This window comes from Myripristis murdjan, chromosome 12 (assembly GCF_902150065.1).
Source record: "Myripristis murdjan chromosome 12, fMyrMur1.1, whole genome shotgun sequence".
Taxonomy (NCBI): domain Eukaryota; kingdom Metazoa; phylum Chordata; class Actinopteri; order Holocentriformes; family Holocentridae; genus Myripristis; species Myripristis murdjan.
Window position 1 is genome coordinate 30,983,858 of NC_043991.1, and position 25,767 is coordinate 31,009,624.

At 40.6% G+C, this 25,767-nt stretch overlaps 1 protein-coding gene across 1 annotated transcript; it reads left to right on the forward strand.

The window, feature by feature from the left end:
- The first annotated feature begins 452 nt into the window (after positions 1–452).
- On the forward strand, positions 453–23,223 carry sgsm1b (small G protein signaling modulator 1b). Its single transcript, XM_030066087.1, has 25 exons — positions 453–519; positions 621–664; positions 5,608–5,683; positions 6,355–6,517; positions 6,760–6,912; positions 6,995–7,062; positions 8,092–8,234; positions 8,350–8,481; positions 8,642–8,766; positions 8,874–8,941; positions 9,125–9,288; positions 12,191–12,320; positions 12,800–12,926; positions 13,991–14,055; positions 14,216–14,361; positions 14,539–14,667; positions 14,769–14,942; positions 15,596–15,664; positions 15,770–17,128; positions 17,213–17,337; positions 17,485–17,567; positions 17,669–17,778; positions 17,932–18,028; positions 18,809–18,976; positions 19,399–23,223. The coding sequence occupies exons 1-25, from the start codon at positions 513–515 to the stop codon at positions 19,485–19,487; spliced, it is 4,014 nt and encodes a 1,337-aa protein (XP_029921947.1). The 5' UTR covers positions 453–512; the 3' UTR covers positions 19,488–23,223.
- The last annotated feature ends 2,544 nt before the right edge of the window (positions 23,224–25,767 follow it).

Genomic DNA, 25,767 nt, shown 5'->3' on the forward strand with positions numbered 1-25,767 from the left:
CATTGTTTCCTTATGAGTTTTTCCTCAATTGTTGTCATTGAGGGTCTAAGACTGATGAGTGCTGCTCTCATGTAGCCTATCATGTCATGATGTGGGCACTGAGAAGCCCTTTTGAATTTTGATCAGTGGCCATACAAACAAACCTTTTGACTTGACGAGATTTGAACAGCAGGAAGACAGCAGAAATTCTCGAACAGCCAATAAACCTTGATGAAGTAAATATAAGTATGTAGAAAATGTAGCCTACTTTCAAGTCTGTTTTATGGAGTCAGGGTGTGTGTGGACCGTGGGTGAGGGTTTGGTGGGGGGTGGCTCACTGTCTAGGTTACTGTTACTTTAAAGGGGTGTTGGTCCATGGAGAGGTAGCAGATAGGTTTAGTTTAGTCGCTGAGAATACAGCCTACAGTCCGGAGCCTCACCGCCTGCACCCAGAGCATCCTATAGCCTACTGCTTTGAGGACATCCGTCAAAAACCAGCTCCCCTCGTTGTCAGCTGTATCCTACCTGGGGCAATGGGAGGTACGACAACGCTGTTATTTAGCTTATTCTTAGCATATTCTAATTCATTTCAGATGTAGCATATGATCAATATATTCATTGTGTTTTTTCTTGTGTGACAGAGGCCGAGACGCGTCAGAGACTGCTGCGCAATGTGAAGAAAGAGGTTGGTTACAGTTGGTTTGTGCATTGCTCGTTAGTTTTGATTCTGCTAATGTGGCCACTGTTTGGGCATCGCTCTCATCTGCTTGACACACGGATTATTTGTGTATTTGTGCATTGGAAACTAAACCAGGCTTCTTCAGTGATGTGCCACAAGGTGCAAAACTGCGCTGCAGCAGGCTGTAAATAGTGCTGTTAGACTGGCGTAAGGTGATGACGATGACGACTACGAATACGGTGGTGATGATGGTGATGATGATGCTAATGATGATGCTGGTGGTGGTGGTGGTGATGACGAATGTCAGGAAAGAGTTGCCGATTTATTTGTAGATTATCGATTAATGCAAAATACCTTTTCTTGTTGATCTCTCTCTCTCTCTCTCTCTCTCTCTCTCTCTCTCTCTCTCTCTCTCGCTCCTCTTCCTCCACCTCCTCCTCTTCCCCCTCCTTCTCCTCCTTTTGGAGCAAATCAAAGTGACAATCGTCACAACATAATGACAACTGCCCCTCTCAATCACGATCGACAATGGAGAAGTTACGGTGCTTCTGGTGCATAAGCATATAAGATGGAATTCTAATAGTGTTAGCCTAATTGCAAAAATCCAAGTCCAAATAAAGGACAGTTGTTTTATTATAAATTTCGGGGATCCACAAAGAAATCCAAGAAAGCATGCCTAAGACGTTTCCAGGTAACTGTTCAGTGATTCCCCAGGGGAAGTGGGAGGCTAAACGGGATATTTTATTCATCGCCGAGTGGATTGGGGACTTCCACCTTTACATTTTTCATGCTCTCAGTCACCTGTGACTCACTGCAAGTGAAACATCCATGATTGCTACCAGATCCTGCAGCAGGGAGGGGCTTGGCTAGTGCAAAGTGCAATGGCGGATGTAGGGTGGGGGGGCACGGACTGTAGGCTGCCACTCTGAAAAAAGGCCTTGCCACCCCAGCTGCATATATATATATATATATATATATATATATATATGTGTGTGTGTGTGTGTGTGTGTGTGTGTGTATGTATGTATGTGTATATATATATATATATATATATATATATATATATATATATATATATATATATATTAATGTGCTTAATGTCTGTGTAGACACAGGTGATGATTGGATTGCACTGTATTGTGTTATTGTTATGACTGTGTCAGCTTGACCCGTCGCCTGAACTCTCCTCATCCTCACAGAGACCACAATGGCAATAAGACTTATGGCTTCTTTGTGTTATCCTGACTTTTCCTTTTATGTAAGCACTCTCAGCCCTGGTACAGTCAGTGGGTGCTTTTTAAAATGAAAGTGTCAAATAAAATCAATCAATCAATCAATCAATCAGTCAATCAGACAATCAACAGTACTTGTTTTAATAACATGACAACTTTTGAAATTGCTTGCTGCCACTCCAACTGTGAATTTTGAGTGGAAGAAACAAAATTCACATTTCGCAATTTATTGATATCTAATTTATGCATGATAAAACAAAATCATGAGACATTAATCCATGACATAATAACTTAAACACAAGCATACAAGTACACACTCACACACACACACACACACACACACACCTATCTATAGATCTATCTATCTATAGAGAATAAAGCCATGTATTTTATTACTCTGCAAGAGAGAGAGAGAGAGAGAGAGAGAGAGGTAGAGATAAAATACACTCCATCCCTTCATAATATTTTATTCAGTTTTATTTTTTAATTTTAATCCTGCAACTTTCAGCAACATGCTCATAAACCACAATATTATGACATTATGTTATGTTATTGGCTCAAACTTCAACTCTAGCTCAAACTGAGCACTGCACCTCTTCTATTATTAGCACATCATCTGGTTAAACAGATTGTTTTATCAATATTCCTCTTCACATTTCTGTTAAACATTCTGCTTCCTGCAGGCCTGCCAACACTGTGACATATTATTATCTAGTCAGTGTTCAAGCCCTGCTCGCAGCATCCTCAGCTGTGTGATGGCCACATTTTACCTGCTACATGACACAGTCAGTTCTGGTTCCACATTGAGAAACACACTGCACGCTGCATTTCAGTATAGATAAGTTAGACAATGGCTTTGTGGTGTATTAATATGAATGGTCTGACATTTACACAAAGTATATCCATTAATGATTGAGTTTAATCAAAGTTATATTATTAAGCAAGCTTTGAAATGTCTAATATGGTTGCTTTACATGCTGTATATTACTTATGCCTTGTAAATTGTAATTAGGCTAAGGGAAAAATATTCACAATATACAAACAGTAACTAAGAAAAATAATTATATCTCAGATACTCTGGTAACATAATAGGAAGAGAACATTACTCCGTAAATCAACCAAATAAACTTAAATCATTTGGATTCAATGAGTGATGATACTAAGCTATTAGCTAAGGGACTAATTAGCAATTGTAAATACAGTATATATGATTATGATTATGACAATATGATTATCTATCTATCTATCTATCTATCCATGTAGATAGATTGACTGAGGAATATATACACACACACATACACTTATGTATATGTATGTAGGTATGTACAGTATCTACACACACACACACACACACACACACACATATATACAGTATTGTGCAAATGTTTCTAGGCAGATATGAAAAGATGCTGCAAAGTAAGAATTCTTTCAAAAATAGAAGTGTTAATAGTTTATTTTTGACAATTAACAAAATGCAAAGTCAAGGACCAGAAGAGAAATCTACATCAAATCGATATTTGGTGTGACCACACTTTCCTTCAAAACAGCATCAATTCTTCTAGTACTCTTGCACAAAGGATTTTGGAGGGATTTTGGAGGATTACAGTCAGGTGTATGATCAGCCATTTACACCAAACAGGTGATAATGATGAACAGCCAAACTCTGCTACAAAGATGAGGTTGTGGTGTGTGACAGTTTCATGACACAAGTCATACACCATGGCAAGACTGAGCACAGCAACAAGACACAAGGTAGTTACAGTGCATCAGCAAGGTGTCTCCCAGGAAAAGATTTCAAAGCAAGCACAAAGAAACGGGCAACGTTAAGGACTGTAGACACAGTGGTTGGTCACGGAAAGACACATCATGCAGGATGTCCAACAGTGCCATCAGCTCAGAACTGGCAGAAACCAGTGGGACTCAGGTACACCCATCCACTGTTTGGACAAGTCTGGCCAGAAGAATTGTGGCTACAAAGCCATACTTCCAATGTGGAAACAAGGCCAAGCGACTCAACTAGGAACTGGGGTGCAGAAAAATGGCAGCAGGTGCTTTGGACTGATGAGTCCAAATGTGAAATATTTGGCTGTAGCAGAGGCAGTTTGTTCGCTGAAGGGCTGGAGAGTGGTACAACAATGAATGACTGCAGGCAACAGTGAAGCATGGTGGAGGTTTGGGGCTGCATTTCAGCAAGTGGAGTTGGGGATTTGGTCAGGATTAATGGTGTCCTCGATGCTGAGAAACACAGGCAGATACTTCTCCATCATGCACTACCATCAGGGAGGCGTCTGACTGGCTCTAAATTTATTCTGCAGCAGGTCAACGACCTCAAACACACAGCCAATGTCATTAAGAACTATCTTCAGCGGTAAGAAGAACGAGGAGTCCTGGAAGTGATGGTGTGGCCCCCACAGAGCCCTGATCTCATCATCATCGAGTCTGTCTGGCATTACATGAAGAGACAGAGACAGAAGCATGTGAGCCAAGCTACATCCAGAGAAGATCTACGGTTAGTTCTCCAAGATGTTTGGAACAACCTCCCTGCCAAGTTCCTTCAAAAACTGTGTGCAAGAGTACCTAGAAGAATTGATGCTGTTTTGAGAGCAAAGGGTGGTCACACCAAATACTGATTTGATTTAAATTTCTCTTCTGTTAACTCACTTTGCATTTTGTTAACTGATAAAAATAAACTATTGACACAATGAAAGCATTCTTACTTTGCAGCATCCCCACCAACCCTCCAACCCACACAAACACACACGCACGCACACACACACACAAACTGCAGATAGATAGATAGATAGATAGATAGATAGATAGATAGATAGATAGATAGATAGATAGATAGATTTACTTTATTGATCCCAAACTGAGAAATTCTTAATTGTGTTTGCAATTGTGATATACAAACAGATATGATACCCCTAAAACTAGTTTCCTAATTCCTAATTTCCTAATCTACACAACTGGTCACTTTCTAGTTGTTTGCATATATTTTTTGTGTTTGAAGAAATTTCCCCAAACTTGTCAACCAGTCACCTTGGCTAATCTCTTCCCCTTCATATCATGTTCTTCATGAATTCCTGCAATTTAACCAAGAATAAGGAACACCTCCCATGAAAACTTCATATGGCAAAATAATAATAATAATAATAATAATTGATTAATTAAAACAACTTTCTTATCTTTGTAAAGCACTTTGTAACCTTCTGTAATTTCTTTAACAATGGCCTTAATGTGCAGTCATAGAATCATCTCTTTTTCATGATTATCCTAATTTTTTTTTTTTTTTAAAGTAAATAAATACAAAATAAAAAACAGAATGGCTGAGTATCAGGCTTGAAATCATAAAACTGCCTGCGTGCGCTATTTCAGGGCTTTTGGATGATTCTTTTCTTTGTTCATTTCCAATTTGTAGGACACAGAAAGGATGGAAAGGGGCCCAAGTGACTCAAGGGTGCTTGTGGGTCATGGCAAAATCTGAAAAAAAAAAAAAATATCTAGGCTAAACACTACCACAGACCGCTCATGTAAAGCTGAAGACAAAACAAGAGGTTGTATGTGCAACTGAAATACTTATCACTCTCCACCCTGGTCTGTGCAGTGAAACCTCATTATCCTGTTATCAGCAACATTATCACCATGACCAAAACAAGTCTGTCACTTTCTGTAACTGTCAGACAGATTAATCCTGCACTATATGTCTTTGTCTCTTAGGTAAAACAAATTATGGAGGAGGCAGTGACAAGAAAGTTTGTGCATGCCGACAGCAGCCACATCATATCTTTCTGCGGTAAGTGTTTTTGTGTATCAGTCTACCATTCCTTGGGCAAGGTGATCAAAATCCTGGTATGGCAGTGGGTATGTTGCAGTGCAAAATGACAGCTGGCCTCATCCTATGGAATTCAAATGTCAAGCCTTGTTGCCTCACGCTCTCGCCTCTGTATGCTAAGAGTGCTAAGAAACAGAACTTTAGAGTGTTCGGGCCATGGAAAACCAATTCATTGTGTTTTAGCCACAGGTTGTGTCCATCGATAATTAATAAGATAGACAGATGAATGTGCACTAAACTAGACTAACACCACGCAATGTTGATACTAATCAGATGTGAAGCCTATGTAAATTGCATCCTTGATATCCTAGCAACAGACAGTGTTTTGCAGATTTCAGTCTATTTCCAGTCCTGCCAAGAGCCACCTGTGCTTGCCTTTCACCCCCTTTCACCTTTCTATTCTCTGCTACTCTGCACATCCTGCAAAATGACTTGAGGTCTCCTTATTGGGCAAAAGACAGTTTCTTGTTTCTATTTGTAAAGTAGCTGTCCAGTAGATTGGAGTATGTAAAGCGCAGAAGATTAAAAATGATCAAAAACTAAATTAAAACAAAACCAAACATGGAGTAAAACTATGTGTGTGTGTGTGTGTGTGTGTGTGTGTGGGTGTGGGTGCATGCATCCACGTGCAGCTGTAGTGGAAGCGTGCATACTGCATGGCCTGAAGCGTCGTGCTGCAGGCCTGTTGTGCAGTAATAAGATAGCAGCGCTCTTCATGAAGGTGGGGAAAAGCTTTGTGCCTGCTGAGGAGCTCTGCCAGAAGGTCCAGGAGCTGGAACAGCTTCTCGAAAACAGGTTAGATGTTAACTTCTACCTGTATGACCTGCAATACCATACAAAATCATTTTCAAGGATTCTACATTCTCTTCTCCCTTTGTATTTCACTTGTCTGCACTATAGTGGCCTTCATTACCAAGTCCTGTTTTTTTTATGTTCTGTCATGTCCTGTCCTTTACTGTCCAATCTACTCTAATGCTGTACTGTGTTGTCCAATCCACTGATGTCTGATGAGTCATGATTCTTATCTTCTACCTCAGCAAGCAGAACAATTCTCCGGTGAATAATGACCGCTCTCGGCAGTCCAAGTTGGCTAACCTCCCACCTCAGGCTTTGAAACACCTGTGGATCCGAACTGCACTGACGGAGAAGCTTCTGGACAAGATTGTCCTGTATTTGGTAGAGAACTGCAGGTAATACATTAAGTAGTAGATCAATAAGTGACTTCTTTATGCTTGGAAATAATCAGATTTTCTTTTATGTATAATCCTGCAGTTCTTTCTATGAGAAGGAGGCCATGCTGATGGATCCTGTGGATGGGCCAATCCTTGCATCTCTGTTAGGTACTGATAAGCAATGGATGGAAGAGTGACAGACTTGAAATGCATTGCAACTTAATAGCTGGTTCCATCTGTGTCCATTTTGCTTCGAGGTGCTCCTTATAGCTTTAGTGACAGCCAATATGCATATTTTTTGTTTCTGTGCAAAGTGAGTCATCTTCTCATAGTATGAGAAGATGAAACATCACAGAGCCTAGTTATGCCAGGGTTGTGGTTACTTCTTGTCATTCTGTGGCTTAGATAATTGACAAGTGATATTACATTACACTCCAAAAGGCCTTAAACTTAAAATGTAAAGAAGAGAATAGCCCAGAGAAGAACAGAGAGAAATAAACACATTGTGCCATTAGGATACAAAGTTCTCACCTTGAAAAAACCTTGCAATAATCTAGTTCCTCCTGATCTTGATGGAGAGGAAGAACTTGATTTTGAAATGATTCTAAGTGGATTTTTTTTTACCACTGCATCAACTTGTTTGTCACACATGAGTGCAGGAACAAAAAAAAAAAAAAACACCAAGATTCATGGAGTTAGGTTTACCATGGATTGACAACTGGCCCAAGCAATTTGCAATGAATTTCATGGTGATAATAGAGCCAAAAAGGACATCACTTTTGCTCTCATTCAGTTGGAGAAAATATAGTGTCATGTAACAAATAATAGGCAGAAAGTGAGTTTCTGTAGATAGCAGTTTTCCTCTGCTAAGTGTAAATCTTTTGACAAGCCAACTGCATTGTATCAGTTCTACCAAAATGAAATGTGATGTACCAATACCTTTAGTATTGCACTACATGAGGGAGAGCTAAATAAAATTATAAATGTCAAAAGACAGTTGTGATTTACAAACCAAACCACTGATTCTTTGTGTGAAAGAGAAGAGCTAAATGTGTCATTTTGATGCTATATGTTTTTGATATTGTTAAAGGGGAAGATCATCCATATAAATGCTGTCGTACTGAGCAGTAGATTTACTGCTAATCAGTTAATCTGCAATCCTTTTCACAATGATGTTGTTTTATCCTTACTTTACAGTTGGCCCTTGTGCTTTGGAATACACCAAAGTTAAGACTGCAGACCATTTCTGGACAGATCCCTCTGCTGATGAGCTGGTACAGCGGCACCGCATCCACAGTGGCCACTGTCGCCAGGACTCTCCCTCCAGACGGCCTGCCCTGGTTAGATTGAAGATAAAATTGTTGTTATATTGTTGTTATATATACCTACTACAGGTTGTTGTATCAAGTCTAACCGTTAAGTGACTGATTTGATGTCATCTTGACTTTGTATTAGATTCAGAAGAGACAGTCCAGTGGTAGTATAGATGATCGGCCTCTCATGTGGGCAAGGGAATATGTCGAATCTCTCCATCAAAACTCTAGAGCTACACTTCTGTTTGGCAAGAACAACGTCCTGGTGCAGCCGGTATTTGTCTTTTTTATTTTTATTTTTGGTTTGAAGAATCAGTGGTATTCCTTGTGGAGACCTTGTTGTGGTATTGCTGCTGACTTCACAGTTATATTTATTCAGCTGTTGACCCATATAGCACTGCATTAAGAAGTGATATGATTACTTTTGTCTGCAGAGAGATGACATGGAAGCTATCCCAGGCTACCTCTCTCTACATCAAACTGCAGATCTCATGACTTTGAAATGGACACCCAATCAGCTGATGAATGGCAATGTTGGAGAGCTAGATTCTGAGAAAAGGTAAGACTAATAGAATGCTCTGTAATAAAACAAGAAAACAATAATGTCTACAAATGAATCATTTTTAGACAGCTCACTGCAGTGGCTCTTATTCACTCATTTCTCAGTGTTTATTGGGACTATGCTATGACTATTCGCCTGGAGGAGATTGTCTATCTCCACTGTCATCAGCAAGGTGCAGTAATCTCCCTTATTTTTCTAACATCATACATAATGTACTTTCTTTATCAGCTAAACTGACATGGGTACTCCTCTCATCCATGTACCATGTTTTGATGGGCTCATAAGTGTGACTCCACATGTGTAACTTTAGTGTTAACAGTCAGTTACCTTGTTGCCATTGTGTTAATCTCCCTAGTGAATAGTGGTGGCACAGTAGTTTTGGTGAGCCAGGATGGGATCCAGAGGCCTCCTCTTCATTTCCCTAAAGGAGGCCACCTGCTCCAGTTTCTCACATGCCTGGAGACGGGCCTGCTACCTCATGGACAGCTGGACCCACCGTTATGGTCTCAGAGAGGAAAGGTCAGCATGATCAACAAATAATAAATGACATTTTTAGTAAAGTGAAGCATTGGGCAAACTACTGACATGTCTACAGAGCTTTATGTCTTGCGCTCGACCTGTGTTTTCCAACTTGTGCTAGAAGCTGCATTTACCCATACGTAGGAACTGATGTAATTATCCCAAACCTACAGGGGAAGGGCTTGGTTGAAAGCATGATTATCATTTCATTTCTCAGGCATGAACCTCTACAGCACCTGTCCTAAAAAAAAAAAAAAAACAACACCTTTTCACCCAGTCTTAACTAATCAGTCATAATGCACTAGGCTATGCTCAATTTGCAGTTTTGTGATGTTGCGACTACACTTAGACAATGTGCCAGCTCAATAATATTTGTTTCGTGACTTTCACGTGCGAAATCAAGTTGATGTATAGGGTTGTTTTTCACAGATGAATAATAACAGATAAATCATTTCTGTTAATTTCAATTGTGGCTACCAAGGCTTTCAGCAGTTTGTTATGCCACCAAGGTAAATTATCCTTGCGAAAGACTTTTAGAAAACTTGGCATTGCTGTGGCTGAACCCAGGATAGGTTTAGGATCTCACCTCACCACTGGTCAGGGTGTTGTCATAGCTCTGCTTTGTAGACCACTGAGTTTCCCTGCTTAGCTTGAGAAACTGCCTTTTTCCACTGCTGGTTCCTCCTATTAATACTGTACTTTCCTTAATTTGCTCTTTTCTAAAGTCTTTTTCCATGTGTGTCACCTACACTAAGACCAACACCTTCACAGTCCTGTTGGACTTGTCCTGGAACATCTCCCTCTTGTCTAAGGGATAATTAGGGCCACTGAATTGCACCTTTTGGGCTCTGTTTCCACCCATGCTAAAGTAGGCACTGTACAAATTAGTTCCCTGTCTTTAGAATCTGTTAGAACTCGATCCCAGTCTGACTTAGTCATATATTGATTCTCTTTTAGGTCAGGTCAGGTGTAGGCAACCATGTATCATGGAGTGCCAAGAGTCTGCAGGTTTTCATTCCAACCAAAAACTACACCGGCTGATTTCACTGATCACCTCACTTCAAAGCAGAGAAGAGGAACTATTCAGTGAAATGAGCTGGTAGTTTTTAGTTAGAATGAAAACCTTCCTACCCCTGGGTTAGGACTTATATTCAATATCCCTTTCTAGGGTATGTGCCCTGCTGTGCTGCCTAGTCCACCTTGATGTCCAATAAATTATGTCCTTTACCAACTTCCGTTTCCTGTAACAACCAAGGTTAGCTATAGGACGGCATGTCTCATTTAGCCCCAGTCTTGTCCTATTCCCTCTGGGCTGTCCAGCTGATAAAATGTCTGCTTGTTACCACAAAGCATAAATATTGAAGACCTTCTGGTACCTGCCAAAAACAATCTGATGTGTCTTACTGCCCACTCTACACACATCGCCTGTATTCCATATGTGCAGAGAGTAGACTCAACATGAAAATGATCCTTTTGAACATAGTATCACTCTCAGTCAAGGCTTATCCCATCACTGAACTGATGATCAATCAACACCCCTCAGCACTGAGTGAAACCAAGCTCAAATGTAATGAATGCTGGTTAAAGAAAGGTAACTTTGTACCACTGGAATATGAATTGAACTCAAAACGTAGATGCAAAACTGGGTATGGCCTCTCTTCATTTAAGATCCTAGTAATGAAGACCTTCCTGTGGGACCCATAGCATCTCAGCACCAGAGGACAGTGCTGCTTGGCCCACCAGATGGTCATGCAATGCACATATAAGCATCCTTGCCTCTGATTAACATGCCCACAGAAAAATATATTTAATAATGTATCTTTGATTTTTTTTCTTTGAAACATAGCTGTTATGTGCACAAGCCAGTTTGTGCATGTGTGGTAGATGATTTGGGTCTGAGCAGGGCTGGTCTCACTGCATTGGCACGCAGTGTTTGAATGAGAAAGCCCAGTGTGCATGCTTCTGAGAGATCCTCTGTGTTAGTAATTGTGGCCTGAGAATATGTGCAGCCTTCAGCCCTGGAAACACTGCACTTACTACAGAGAAAAAAATCACCTCACATGATCCTGGCATTGTAAGGGTTTGGTTCCCATCTGACTACCCACACTGGAATGTACAAGCGCTTAATACTTTTAGGCACTTTGGAGATAGCCATTACTGTGCTATATATCAAGTTAATTTCATTGGGGAGTGACAATAACACATTATTCTAATTTTGTTATTAATTGTCAGTTAATTGTATTATATGTATTGCAGCCCTTTGAGACGAATTTGTAATTTGTGATCCTGGGCTATATAAATAAATAAAAATTGAAATTGAAATTTACTATTTTAGGTTACAACAGTCCACTAGACATAGTGGTCTAATCTTGTAGATACAGGTTTCATATCTCCCCTCCTCTGTCCGTATCTCCCTCTGACTGACCCTGTCAGTCAAGACCACAAATGGCTTTTGCCTCTTTTAAGCAGGTTGCCTGTAGGGCATGAGAAGCCCATCCAAACTGAGACTTTCCAGCAACTTGCAATATATGTAGCAAGTAGTCATGCATTGAATATCATCCCCCATCACTGACCTGCCATGCTGTCAATATTCATGGTGGTTTGAACAAATGGAAACAAGCACGAGACAGACATGCTGACAGTCCAACCACAGGTGTCCCATAAGTGTCCCTTAAGTCCCATAAGTCAAGCATACGAATCCAAAAAGCTTCCATGTTTAGAAGGTGGGCAATAATGTCTCCCTTTTCATGGGTGCAGTTAACCTCATCAATATCGAGATATCGGAGTATGATTCCTTGTGGTATACCTATGCTAAGATATCGCAGTTTGTATGTTTTTTGTGGTCCTGTCAGTATATGGCAGACCATACAAGCACCTGAGTGCATTATTTCTATATTCACAGGGAAAGGTTTTCCCCAAACTGCGGAAAAGGAGTCCACAGGGATCATGTGATTCTGTGTCAGATAAGGAGGAGGATGAAGCCACAGATTATGTCTTTCGGATCCTCTTTCCTGGCAATCACATGGAATTTGGTATGTCCCTCTAATCTTCCTGCTCTGCCTCTCTGTCCATATGTAGTAGATCTGTGATAGTATCATGAAAAGCACGATGCTCTTAAGACAGTACATTGATTTTATTTCTCACTAATTAATTTATTTCCGCTTAATTATCACATTCCCATTTTTTCTTGCCTATCTAGTCCCTGTGTGCCCATTTCACATTATAGCCCTGTCAACAATAAGGAGACTTTGCATGGATATAACTTGTCTACCACATCTCCATCGTCTGACTTGGTTTGTTATTTTCCATGTTTTTTTAAGTTGAACATTTGCTTATTGTTTACACACAGACACATTTTTAGATTGTGCTTTGCTGAAATTTCATATTGTTTTTACATACTCGGGTTGATGATGATGATGATGATGATGATGATGATGATGATGGTAGTGATAATAAGGACAATAATGGCAGCGACAGTGAAGAGGATAATAGTGGTTGTTGTGGTGTGCAGTGGCTCCAGAGCTGATGGACCAGGGAGTGAACATGTGGCAGCCCACCCCCAGAAAGTCTTCTTGTTCCTCTTGCTCACAGAATGGCTCGTCTGATGGCTCTTTGCCTAATGGCTGCAATCAAGACAGGCAAGTATTTCCCTCAGAACGTGCCCAATTCTAGATTTTGCCCTTCTGGAAAGCAGGGGCCCGGGGCCCAGCAGCTTGGTCTAGAGGGACACATATCCAAATCTATGAGATGGATTACAATAAAATGTTGTGGCAATATTCATTTGGCTAGAGAATGAAATCTGTCTTCCATTTTGGTGAACCTATGACCTTCCCTAGCAATAGGTCAAATTGTTAACATTGCACATGAATATATCAAACAGTTTTGCATTGTCATGAAATGTGGTACCAATATGGTACCACATTATCTGTTGGGTTTCTTGTTTTCTACTATAATTTGTAGAGCGTGGTCTTTACCTGCTCTACCTGTAACGCGTCATGAGATAACTTCTGTTGTGATTCGACGCTATATAAATAAAGTTTGATAAAGTTTGATGCTGGCTTGAATATGAAACCTGGCCATGCTGGTGATCCCATGACCTTCCTCTGGTGACTCCAATTTGGTGGACCGTACGAACACAGCCTCCTTCTTTCATTCGTTCAAGCACCTTATTGAAAAACTTGGCTTTGCAATATTTGTGCAGATCTCAAAACCTGCCGATATCCAAGACACTCATAATCTTTAAAAGTAGGTGTGTTTCTCCTTCCCACCAGAAATGTGGGCTTTTCTTTTGTTAATGCACCTCTACCCCAGCCTTGCAAACTGTCGCATAGTTGGTTTGTTTACAACACACAGGCAGCCATGTGTTGTAAACTGCGGTAAAAACCCTGATTGAGACAAATATTCTGAATGTGCCATATACATGTACAAAGAATGTCCACTAAACCTGAATAATAACGGCATTTCCCATGTGTCTTTATCTGAAAATGCCAATTTCGGAAAAAGGCCTAATTAGGAATAGCCAAACAGAATATGACTTTTCAAATCCACAATATTGTCGTGGACAGTGGAATAGTGGAAAATTAGTGTGCATGTGAACATACTGCTTGTCAGCTTTGGTGACTCCATGACCTTTCCTCTAGCACCTCCAGCAGGCCCAAGAGGCATCTGCCATAGAAATAACACCCTTGTTTTACTCTTTTAGGGCTCCCTTAAAGCTCCTTTGTGACACCATGAAGTATCAGATAATTTCCCGTGCTTTCTATGGATGTGAGTACAAATACCTGTGATTCAACTTCTGATTAAAAATTTGATTTAAGAATTGGTTTATCGAAGTTGAAGGTTCTTTGGTGAAATGACACTTCTGGTAGATCAATCAGGTAATAACATAATGCAACAATCAGTGTGAAAACTTTTCTTTCCTCTTTAGGGCTAGCATACTGCCGTCATCTGTCTACAGTTCGTACCCACCTTTCTGCTCTGGTCAAGCCCACTATAGTTGATGCTGATGTGCCTCATGATGCCCGGGGAGGACTCTCTATGGAGGTCTGGGCCAGTTTCATCCAGGACTGCTCTGTAAGATACACACATGAACAGAAAGTCTAAACAGTAGCGACTCAAATTCAAAAGGTTTTGGTGTGTGTGTGTGTGTGTGTGTGTGTGTGTGTGTGTGTGTGTGTGTGTGTGTGTGTGTAACTACAACTGTATGACAACCTGGATCTGTTACTGTGACTTGAAATTTCTCTCTTCTAGGCTTATGAGGAAAATGAGATTCACAGGCTTGTGTATTTTGGTGGTGTGGCCCCTACACTACGCAAAGAGGTCTGGCCCTTCCTGTTGGGACATTACCACTTCACTATGACTGAGAAATGCAGGCTGGAGGTACATACCATATGCTGGCCAATAGTTAATGTCTCTCATTGCGTGTCATTTGAAGCATGAGTATGTTACACGTTCAGTGTACATAAGGTATCTGTTTTTAGATAGATGAGCAGATGCGGACCATTTATGAACAGACAATGAGGGAGTGGCAGGGTTGTGAGGCCATTGTCCGTCAGAGGGAGCGAGAGAAACATGCTGAGGCCCTTGCTAGATGTTCGTCAGGGGCCAGTGTGGAACGAGGACCAGTGCAGAGAGACTCCACCATCAGTACAGACGTAAGTTCCCCCTTTTAGCCGATGATTTCAGAATGTGAAAATACTCTGCATCATGCCAGTATCAATACAACAGAAATATACAGCAGAGAAAACTATTGTGAGAAAATTGCAAAGCAACATGCTTCATGACAGAAGTGTTTTTTGCAGCCCATTCTCATTCACAGGGCGCCAAATACTGCACCTTTGTGCCTTTTGCATCAGTAATAGATGCCAAAGGCTCCCTTTGGCGTCAGTATCAGACGAGGGGGATGGTGACGTAGTATAAAGACCGAAAAAGTCCATGAAGGGAGGTGGTTGGGGATGGATGGCAGGTGTGTAAGCCACAGGACCTTAACTGATGAGACCTGAAATCAATTCCCTTTTTCAGTGAGACCTTTCTTTTGTGACAGAGAGCATGTCCAGTTACCGTTTTGTTGCCTAAACCTAACCTTTGCCTAACCCTAACCCTGTGGTTTTGTTGCATAAACCTAACCTTGCCACACGTGATAAAAGCGAGAAAGCCCAATGTATGTCATTCTGACATGTAAAGGTGCCTTTGGCATCAGAATCAGACATGAAAGCGATGCCACCAAGCTACAGTATTTGACAATCTGGGAATGAGAATATGTTGGTTGTTGGTCTCCTGTTTGATGTGTGCCCCCCCACCCCCACAGTCCTCTCTAAGTAGCAGCTCGGAGCATCAGAGTGCCCACTCACAAAATGATTCCAGCAGTAGCACACAGGTAGATTCTCATTTCTTCCTGAGTTTTACAACAATAATGATCTCTACTACCTTTTAACTACTGGATACAGAAAATGTATGTTCATCATTTTTGTTTGGTTATCAGGCATTTGAATCAGTTGAGGCGGTGGATCAGATTGAGTCTGAGCCTAGGCCTGAGGAAGGTGAAGTGGACCCTGGTAGCGCAGTTAAAGAAAACCCAACTGGCACCCTAGACTCTCCACAGCCTCCCTCTTACAACATCTCTTCCCCAGGTCTGTCAGATCAGCACCCAGGTTCTGACAACAACCCTGCTGCATCTGATTCAGCCCTTGGATTTACAGTCTCTCAGCTGTCAGCAGAAACACCAGGGCTGTCAGGAGAAGGCTACGGTGAGGAGACTAAACCAGGATCACAGCCAATGAGAACTGTCTGTGAAACAGACATAACACAGCCAGAGGACATAACACAGCCAGTATCCAAGGACAGCGTTTCAGTGACAGAAAAGTCCAAGGAATCAGACAGTGAAGTGGTTGAAGGCTCTGAGATTTCAGAAAACAGAGAGGCATGGCAGACGTCTGAAGTTCAGTGTGCTGACAGAGAAGCCATGCATTCTTTGAGAAATGCTGAACAGGAAGAAAAGAAAGTTACTACACATGAGCTATCAAAGGTCTTGAATGCAGTAGATGCAAATACCCCTTTGAGGACAGCCCCAGAGAACACTAATGTTCTAAGGCTAGAAAAAGAAGTTTACAATGAATACTATCAAGCACCCCCACTTGGCCAGACCTTGACTATTCAAGCACACAAGAGCAAAGATCTGGAACTGGAATCATTATGTCTGCCTACAACAGAAAAATATATTTGTCCATCCACTGAGAAAATGCCAGAGACTTCTGAAAAAGTTGAAAAATGTTCCGACAACATCCCCTTGCAAGTTATCATGCCCTGTGCCGCTGAGCCAGAAAGGAGAGACATTGAGGCAGTGGTTTTTGAATTGACTGAAAGCAAAAAAGACAAATCTGCAGAAATTCCATATGAGAAACCTGGTTCAAATTCACCTGTCAGACAGGTACTTAACGCTCTCCAGTCAGCATCAAGGGGAAGCATTTCCTTATCATCACACTCAAAGCATTCTCCGGACACAGGAGACTCGGACGACTCACCTTCTGCCTTGGAAATGGAGGACATTCCTACAGGGATAACATGTTTGAGCTCTGAGGACAGTAGATACAGGCCTTTGGCAGGCCTTGCTGCACCCTCTATCTCCTTGGCCTTGACAAAGAAGGTTGGATCAGAGGACCTTGCCCTAGATCACCATCTGGACACAGCCTCTAACACCAGCCCTGAGGGAACAGACCTGGGCTGTTCTGAAGAGGAGCCTGAGATGGAGAACGTGCTCTCAAGACAAGCATCCATAGAGGTGGGAGGAGATGCCAAACATGGTGAATCCTCTCAATTTTCCTCAGAGGAGCAATCATATTCTGTAAGCAAAACAAATGAAAAACTGTAAATACACATTTTTTTCTACGATATACATGTCCTAATAAAATTGCTGTTGTTTTTGTAGCAAGAACAACTGGACATGTACTTAATCAACTTGCATCGTATTGATAAGGATGTCAGACGGTGTGACAGAACATATTGGTATTTCACACCTTCTAATCTGGAGAAGCTCCGTAACATCATGTGCAGGTAAAAAGTTTTGACATTGGTCACAGTTTTACTCAACTCAAGGAGGTAGTTAGTGTTGAAATAAATGTGTAAATCTGCTAAATCTTGCTAAATCTAATTGTGTTATAAGAAAGCAACACAATGGCAAAGATGTGATTTCCTCTATAGTTACGTGTGGCAGCATCTGGAAACTGGTTATGTCCAGGGCATGTGTGATCTCTTGGCTCCATTGCTGGTTATTCTGGATGATGGTGAGTGGATGGCTTTTAAATGACATTATATTATTATATGCATAGCTTTCTTACACATAACTAGCTTCATGTGTAATTTGGTATTTATATGGTCCTCCCAGAGGTCATGGCATTCAGCTGTTTCACTGAGTTGATGAAGAGAATGAATCAGAATTTTCCTCATGGAGGTGCTATGGACTCTCACTTTGCCAATATGCGCTCTCTAATCCAGGTATAACACACAGACACAAAGACATACACACACTTTAATGACATCACATGTTGCATGTTCCTCTACTGTGATACACACACACGTGTGCGCATGCTTGCATGCATGGGCTGTAGGGTAATGATGATGCCACTTTGTTTTTCTTGCATTTACTAGATCTTGGATTCTGAGTTATTTGAACTGATGCAGCAGAATGGAGACTATACCCACTTCTACTTCTGTTACCGGTGGTTTTTACTGGACTTCAAAAGAGGTAGTGGCATGTGCAGTACATCACAGTGACATCTGCACTTGGTGATGATCACTAACCATATTGGGTCAACCCACAAAATTGCTCAAATGGTCTTTTAAAGGAGCAATAAGCGATTTTCCTTGAAAATGTAGATTTTCCTCTAACTACGCTAACTGAAGACAGCCAGTATGACACTATTCTTGGAAGTCAGCAGGATGACAGAACAGGGTGAATACACAGCAAGTGCATTCTGAAAGAGTTTACCTTATAACAGGTGGCACTGACAAACAGCTGGCTGGTTTGTGTTGGCTCAATTAGGTTGGTAGCCAGTCATCAAAATAATGCTATCAAGCAAGCAAGACTGTAGAGAAAATTAAATTTCCATCCTGTAGAAGTGCTCTTCAGGGATTATGCATGGCGCTCAGTTGGACCTGCGCAACTTTGCTGCAAATACCTAAGTGGCTAACTAGGTAGCTAATGTTTATTAGCCATAGCTACAGCTTTGCCTGCTAGATGTCTGAGTTGACCAGTAAGGAATACTCTTCTGTTGACATTTGGAGGAGTGCAGTTATTTGATGTTGTAGTTTTACTGGTTGCCACTAGATGTTACGAAAAGGTCCATATTACTGATTATTCCTTTAATCCAAAGATTATCTAAACATCTAAAAAAAAAAAAAAAAAAAAAATGTTTTTAAAAGTCTAAAAAAAAATCACTTACTGCTCCTTTAATAATGATTCTGCCTAGTAGAGTATTACATATAATGTGATTTGTAATCTGGTTTATTCCCGTTTTCAATACAGAGATGGTGTATGATGACGTGTTTTCTGTGTGGGAAACCATTTGGGCGGCCAAATATACCTCCTCTGATCACTTCGTGCTCTTCATTGCTCTGGCACTTGTCGAGATGTATAGAGATATCATCCTAGAGAATAATATGGACTTCACTGACATCATCAAGTTCTTCAACGGTAAGGCTATGAGTGACAGTGTGACAATATCATGGAAATTGTGAAAAATAACAATTGCCAATTGCCTTAGTGTATTCATAATTACATCAAACAAATACTATAATTTAATAATGACTTTAGCAAAGTGAACCACTAAAGATGATCTTTGTGTGGTGACGAAGTAAGTAAATCTGATATATATACACAGCATGTATTGTTGAGACGTATTGTACAGATTCAGTTCTCTTTTTGAGATACTTTATTCAATATTACGTTTACAACAAAAAAAATTAAAGGTTTACATGTTCTTCTTCAGGTTGCTTATTTCTCTGATCTATATTAATATTCTTATCACTTTTTGTCCATAAAAGTAATATATTTTTATATATCTACAAAGCAACTTACCACTTTAAGCAACAACGCTTTTTAAATTCTCTTCTCAGAAATGGCAGAGCGACACAACGTCCCACAGGTTCTGATGATGGCCCGAGACTTGGTCCACAAAGTGCAGACACTCATCGAAAACAAATGATCCAGCACGCTGCTCTTGAATTATCATTGATTCTATGTGCTATACTATTAACAAAGTAGTGACAAAATCTCATAATATTCATGTATTTCAAGGGAAAGAGACCATTGTTGGTGAAATACAGCATTTGTTAAGCACTGAAGAGGAAACTGCCCATTAAAATTATGACTGATGATTTTAATATAGATACATAACAATTTGTTTCTAATTGCTCCCACTTTCAGGCAATAAAATCATTGCCAGTAAATTTATTTATAAGCATTATTGTTCACCTAGTGAATGTACCTTGTTTAAACTGCTTCAGGATATTGTTTATTTTGCCTTAAATTTGTAGCTATTTTTTCAGGGATACAGCAGCCAGATTATTAAATGCATTGTTGTTCTGCTAGGCTGATTTTGTTAGAATTATCAGTATGGTGACACTTACACTTTGGGATACCCTTAGATATATTGTCAGTAATAATATCTGGAATTACTGGATGTGTTGAGTATTTAAACATCACTAGTGCTACCATGATGACCAAGTAAGGATTATTCATTGTGGCTTGTGTCCAAATAGCATGTGTGGTTCATGCTTTTCTTTCCCATAGCCATTGTGAGGACCCCTGTGCAGCAACTCCACAGGCTTAATGGCTCTCCTTGTACTCTTGCTTATGTTGTGTGAGAGATTGTTGGTCAGACTACCTGTGTACCAACTGCAGTCCAGCTTGATTTGCACATACTGTGCTACTCAACTTCTTTCAACTTCTCTAGTGCTCATTGACCAAGTCCTCATTCTTTGTGCTTATCCTGTCTTCAGCCTCCTCCACCCATTGCTTCTGGGGAGCAGTGTGCCAAAGCATGGCCATCTTTCTGGATTTTTCAGAAAGCAGCACAATTTCTCGTATAAGCACGGTTGAGAAAGTGTTTCTTTGAATTGTAGCCTCCACTTCAGGTCAATCATCAGTTCCAAGTCTTCAGCTGTTCTGTTTTGCCAACTGACTCTCAACTCAAGCTTTTGCTTCTCACCTTTGACAAACATACATTGCTGGTTGGAGATAGTGTCCTCTGCAACCTGCAGCATCTGGTTGTGGTGCTAATAATATGGTCTTGCTAATATTTTTCTGCCAGCAGCTGAGGATGTGTTCTGGGGTTCCACTCCTAAGACCTGAGAGGTAAAGGTATCAAGACATTTAAGACTTTTTGAGAAATGACACTTGATACACTAAGACTTGCCTGTCACAGTTAAGACCAAAAGATTGGTCCCTTTACTGCATTTTGTAGTAACCTGTGCAACCCCAGCTCATATTTCCTTATAGAACAGTTGGCTCTGTCTTCATCTTGGTTCCTGTCAAAACGTATTGTTTGAAAGCCACTAAGTGTAACCCATCACATTGTCCAACCTATATGCTGATACAGCTTTCAACACCACACACTTTGATTTTGCTGGGTTGAAGCATATCTATGTCCAGCTGATGGACTACATGTCAGGTGTTGGACAACAATACTGTAAAAATGTCGAAAGAGGGTGATGTTCAGAATGTTGTTTCTTATTAGAGAAGCAGAAAGAACCCTCATTTGCTCAGTGTGACTCTCCTTCCACATTTTCACAAAGCATAACAGCAGAGACCATGCACCACACATGTGCCTGGCATTGGGGTATCCCCCTAAGTTTGTTCTGGACAACAATGCTGTAAAATATATGCTCAACAAATAACTTTTTCATGGGTTCCCTTTTTTAGTGGTGCAATCACTAATATTTATATTGACTAGAGTCCAAAATTACCATAATATATATGTGGGGCTCAGTATTGCACCAAAAATTCAAGCTTTCAAAAGCCAGTGTTCTGCCTGTACTTTATTTTGAAGGAAATTTTCCTCATCCCCAGGGATTATGAATGGTGCTCACTTAGTCCTGTGTAAGAGTGTTGCAGGTAGCTAAATGGCTAAAGGTATTAGCTAGGTAATGTGAGACTTCTAGTGGAGGAGATACAATAGTCTGATGTTATAGCTCTCCTGGTTGCTACTAGTGGTCATATTATTCCATTGTTCCGTTAAAGATCCTGACGCTTTCAATGAGCATCCCTTCTGTGGCTATCTTAACCCTCGTATTCTATAAATCACTCTCACAGTCCTCTGTCAGGCTTACTGCTTTTACACCTGACATGGGGTACTCTGATTTTGGATCAGAGCTTGATTATGTAGTCTTGCAGCAGTGCAGTAGCTCTCCTGGTTTTGATGTTTGATTTTGAGCTGTTAATGAACTCAAACAGATTTGCAGGCAGTGTGGGTCCTTACACTCTCTCCCCCATCCACCTATGCCGTTCTGTCCTGAGGAGTGTGATGAGTGCTCAGGATACCATAGAACTTTGTACCTCTCTCTTACTCTCATATGGTTAAGGAGCAGTTTCAGGGGCCTTTTAGGGCCCCTGCTTTCAATAGACGATCTTAGCTGTGTTTTATCAAATAGGATGTTCTTGTCACTTGCTTCTCTGCCATATCAAACCTTGTGTCAGGATGGCTGACAACAATTGTCATGATTGCTTGGAGTCTGCTGTTGGCATTGCATTTCACTGTGGCCTCAAGAACCCCATGTTCATACCTGTTGAACAGGAACCTCTCGTCCCATCTCCAACATATTCCTAGATGACATTGGTCAAATTAACTTGCCTATTCATATTATGATCATAGAAATTCAATTGCCATGATCATGATACACTTTGACATATAAATTTAATTTAAGCTCACTGGATGTTTTGGATCTCTCAACATCAGCCATCAGGCAAGCTGGGGTTGATCAGTTCCCAGCTTGTGTCAAAATTGCATGTGTTATCCACACTTCATTCCCTTTAATCCACAAGCATAAAACAGATGTGGATCTCCATCTAATCATTTGAATGAGCAATCACCTGAAGCAACAGTTGAGAATGCATTCCTACAGTCCTCTCCCAAGGCACTGGGGCCATGATGGTAACTGATGGCCTTGACCCAGCAGAATAGCACTGTGCTACAGAGAGTCTCTTAGACTGCTGAGTCATGCACTTAAAATTCTCAGATTTGGTTTACAAGAGCTAGGCTTGTCCAAATCAAGCTTGTATGGTCTTTGTCTTCTGCACTGTCACGAGTAGTTGGAATACTGCCAAATCCTGCCCATTTAGATAGCATTTGCTCCATCAACATACTGTGACACAGCTGAAACTCCACCCTCCAGTTCCTCACAATGCTCACTTTTATGCCAGCCAGACAAACATGGATTTACATGTTTGTCTGGATTTACAGAAATACTCTTCTTTCATGGGTACAGCAATTTATGACAATGCTGCTCAGGGTATCTCAAAGTCCTCAACAGAAGACAGTGGGGTGTCATTGATTAATAAAGGCCACAAGATCCAAATAACAATATTAACATTCTTTAGATGGGACCATTCACAACTGCAAACTAGCCTGTGTACATTCTGTTTAGTTTACGGCGGCTTACATTCCAGTGTTTTGATATCAGTGCTAACGTATGTCTCCACATTATCTTCTGATACATGTCTGTGTATTGCTTATTGTTTGTGATGTGTTTGTTGTCAAGATTAACAGTGTACACAGTGTTAAAAAGAAACCAGATCATGTACAAATAAACTAAGGTAGTATGGTACATAATTATGAAATGCAATATGTTGTCTGTACACAAGCTTTATCTGATTATAGCAAACCTAAAAAGACAGAGAAAAATGAACCAATGGAAATATATATTTTTTATTTTTTTCAATGTCTTCTGGAATTGTCAACTGGTATAATTAATTTACTGTGTATTAAACAATCTATTTTGCACTCCATGTGCTTTGTGCATCTTTTCAGAGGATTTTAAACTTCATACATACCTATGTTATTGACCAAAATGGTAAAAACTGTCTCTGAATTTGTAATTGATTTTTTGTAATAATTTGTTCAAGCATATTGATAGTTTTTTTTTTTTTTTTCCCATTGCTGAGAAAATTCAAGTTTAAGGTTATTTGGAAAGTAGCTGATGCTGCTACTGTTTGGTACAGGGCACCTAACAAGACATTAGGTAAGCACAAATTGGGCCAAAGCCCCTTCTCATTTCTTAGTTGTTTTTATCTGTGTCTCCTTGCTCCTTCAATCCTCCAACCTGTGACCCGGAAATCTACACCTTGCCTACCTGCCACCTTTATGAATGTCTCAGTTCATTAAATGTGCAGCAAGGAGGCAAAAATTGAGGACAGAGGACTCAGAGGAGAGGCTTGAGTGAGGAAACAGGGGTACTTCAATGGAAGTCTTCCATTATTTTATTTTATTTTTTTAAAGGATGATGGATGTACAAATTCTCCACCTTCATTAAATCTAGCATTTAGAAGTACAGCACAGGAACCCAGTAGCCTAAATGTGACTGATCACATCTCTGACATCTCCTAACTCACAAGTTACATCAGATGAACCAAGAATGTATGAGCTGTGAAATGAGAAGAGGAGAATGCACACCACAAAATCAGACGGGGATGTTGGTCCGATATTAAAGCCATAAGTTGCTTGGAGAAATGGTGATGCTGCTAACTAAAAATGTGCACTTGTATGTACATTGACATAAGGTTGCTGAATCCAGAACTTGTTCTACCAAAGTGAAATATCACATTAATACTGTACCAACTTCGACGTGTGATTTTAGTGGCGTGGGCTTTCTCCTTTTCTCATCTCAGTCACTCAAAGTTAACAGAGAGACACTGTGAGAGAGTCAGGGATCCCTAAAGTTCCCATCAGTGCAAGTGGCTCAAGAAACGATATGCATCATATTTGGCTTGGTCAAAGAACCGAGACGCAGAGGACGTGGTTCGCTCCGAGTGTATCAGCTGTAATGTTATAACAAAAATAACAACTTGGTAAATCGCATCGTTTGTATGTAGCCTATGTGAAAGCTCGCTGCTTTGTCGGGGCTCCAAGAATGAATGGGTTGCGGTCGGGGACTTGCCAGATAGAAAAAAAATTAAATATAAATTCAGAATTCATGTTTACTGTGTTCCTTCTTGCAAATAAATTGGCCGCCACACATCTGTTAGAGGGTAGTTTCTGTGAGTGGGGTCTATCAGAGAAGGAACTATCATTTTGTGATTATAGCCACATGGTGGCGCACGCGCATGCGCCAATCCTGCCGCGCAGCTCTGTCGCCATTTGCTGCAGCAGTTGCTGGCTGCGCGCCGAGCCGCACGCCGGCGCTCATTTTACTTACCGCTGCTGACGCCTGTCGGAAAATGCATGCCCGGTTTAAACTACTCTTTTAGCCTTTTGCTCACTGCATATCTTTGGAGAACTACAGAGGCAATTTGATTAGCCTTTGGAACTAGTTAATGCGTTTAGGATGCACCTCTCCTCTATTCCTCCTGAGCGTCTGAGCCACCTGTTTCAAACCTCCGGCATCAGAGGCTGAAGCTGCGAACTGCTGCTCACTGTCAGGACGGACAGGGAGCGCCTGTTATCAGTACAGCCGTGTGGGGCTTACTGACTGATTATGCTCAGCTGCTTCACTACTTAAGAGGGCGTTTTTTGTTTCCCCCATATATTTTGCTTAACTAATTGATAAAAAAAAAAAAAAAAAAGCCAATTTGCCTTCATTGAAATTTGAAAAAAATCACACTTCAATGTTGAATCAAAGCAACAAGGTCTTTTTTTCTGTAACAACTCACCCATCTGATTCTCGTTAGAAGTCAGAGTTTTATACGGCCCTTGAATCTGATGGGTAATTGTCAAAGCATTAAGCTGATGATCCAGAAAGCAGGGACATGACCGCACACCTGTAATCTATCAGTGGCCTCTAGGTTTCCATAGTCAGCATTCATAAAAGCCTGTTTTCCCATTTAAAAAGTTTTTTTTTTATTATTTACAAATATTTTTTTATTACCTCAGGTCAAGTTACTAATTAACATTAAAGAAAAATGTTATGTCTTGCAAATGACTAAATATATGGAGTCATTGCAACTGAGACTAGAATGCTAAACTAGACACAATGCTGTAATGACCACTGGGGTCTTAGAGCTTAATTTTATATGGTGTTGCGCAATATCCTCAGAAGCATCCTCCACTCAGCACACTGACTGCTTACTTTAAAGTCCACACTACTGTTCTAGTATCTGGTCAAACCATAAACCATAATGTGGTCTGACCTGTTCAATTGCTACAACTTCTTGAGGAACAGATGATAGCAGTTGTCAAAATAATGACAACAGGCCCGGCATATAAATCTCATCTCCAACTACTGCAACCACAAGCAAAGGAGTTACAAGACACAAGAAATGAAAAAGTAAAG

What these genes read in the sequence shown, in the direction of transcription:
- sgsm1b (XM_030066087.1), top strand. An exon ending in CCTCCAGACGGCCTGCCCTG is followed by an intron (nt 8,235 to 8,349) that starts GTTAGATTGAAG and finishes ACTTTGTATTAG; the next exon opens with ATTCAGAAGAGACAGTCCAG. An exon ending in ATATGCGCTCTCTAATCCAG is followed by an intron (nt 17,779 to 17,931) that starts GTATAACACACA and finishes TGCATTTACTAG; the next exon opens with ATCTTGGATTCTGAGTTATT.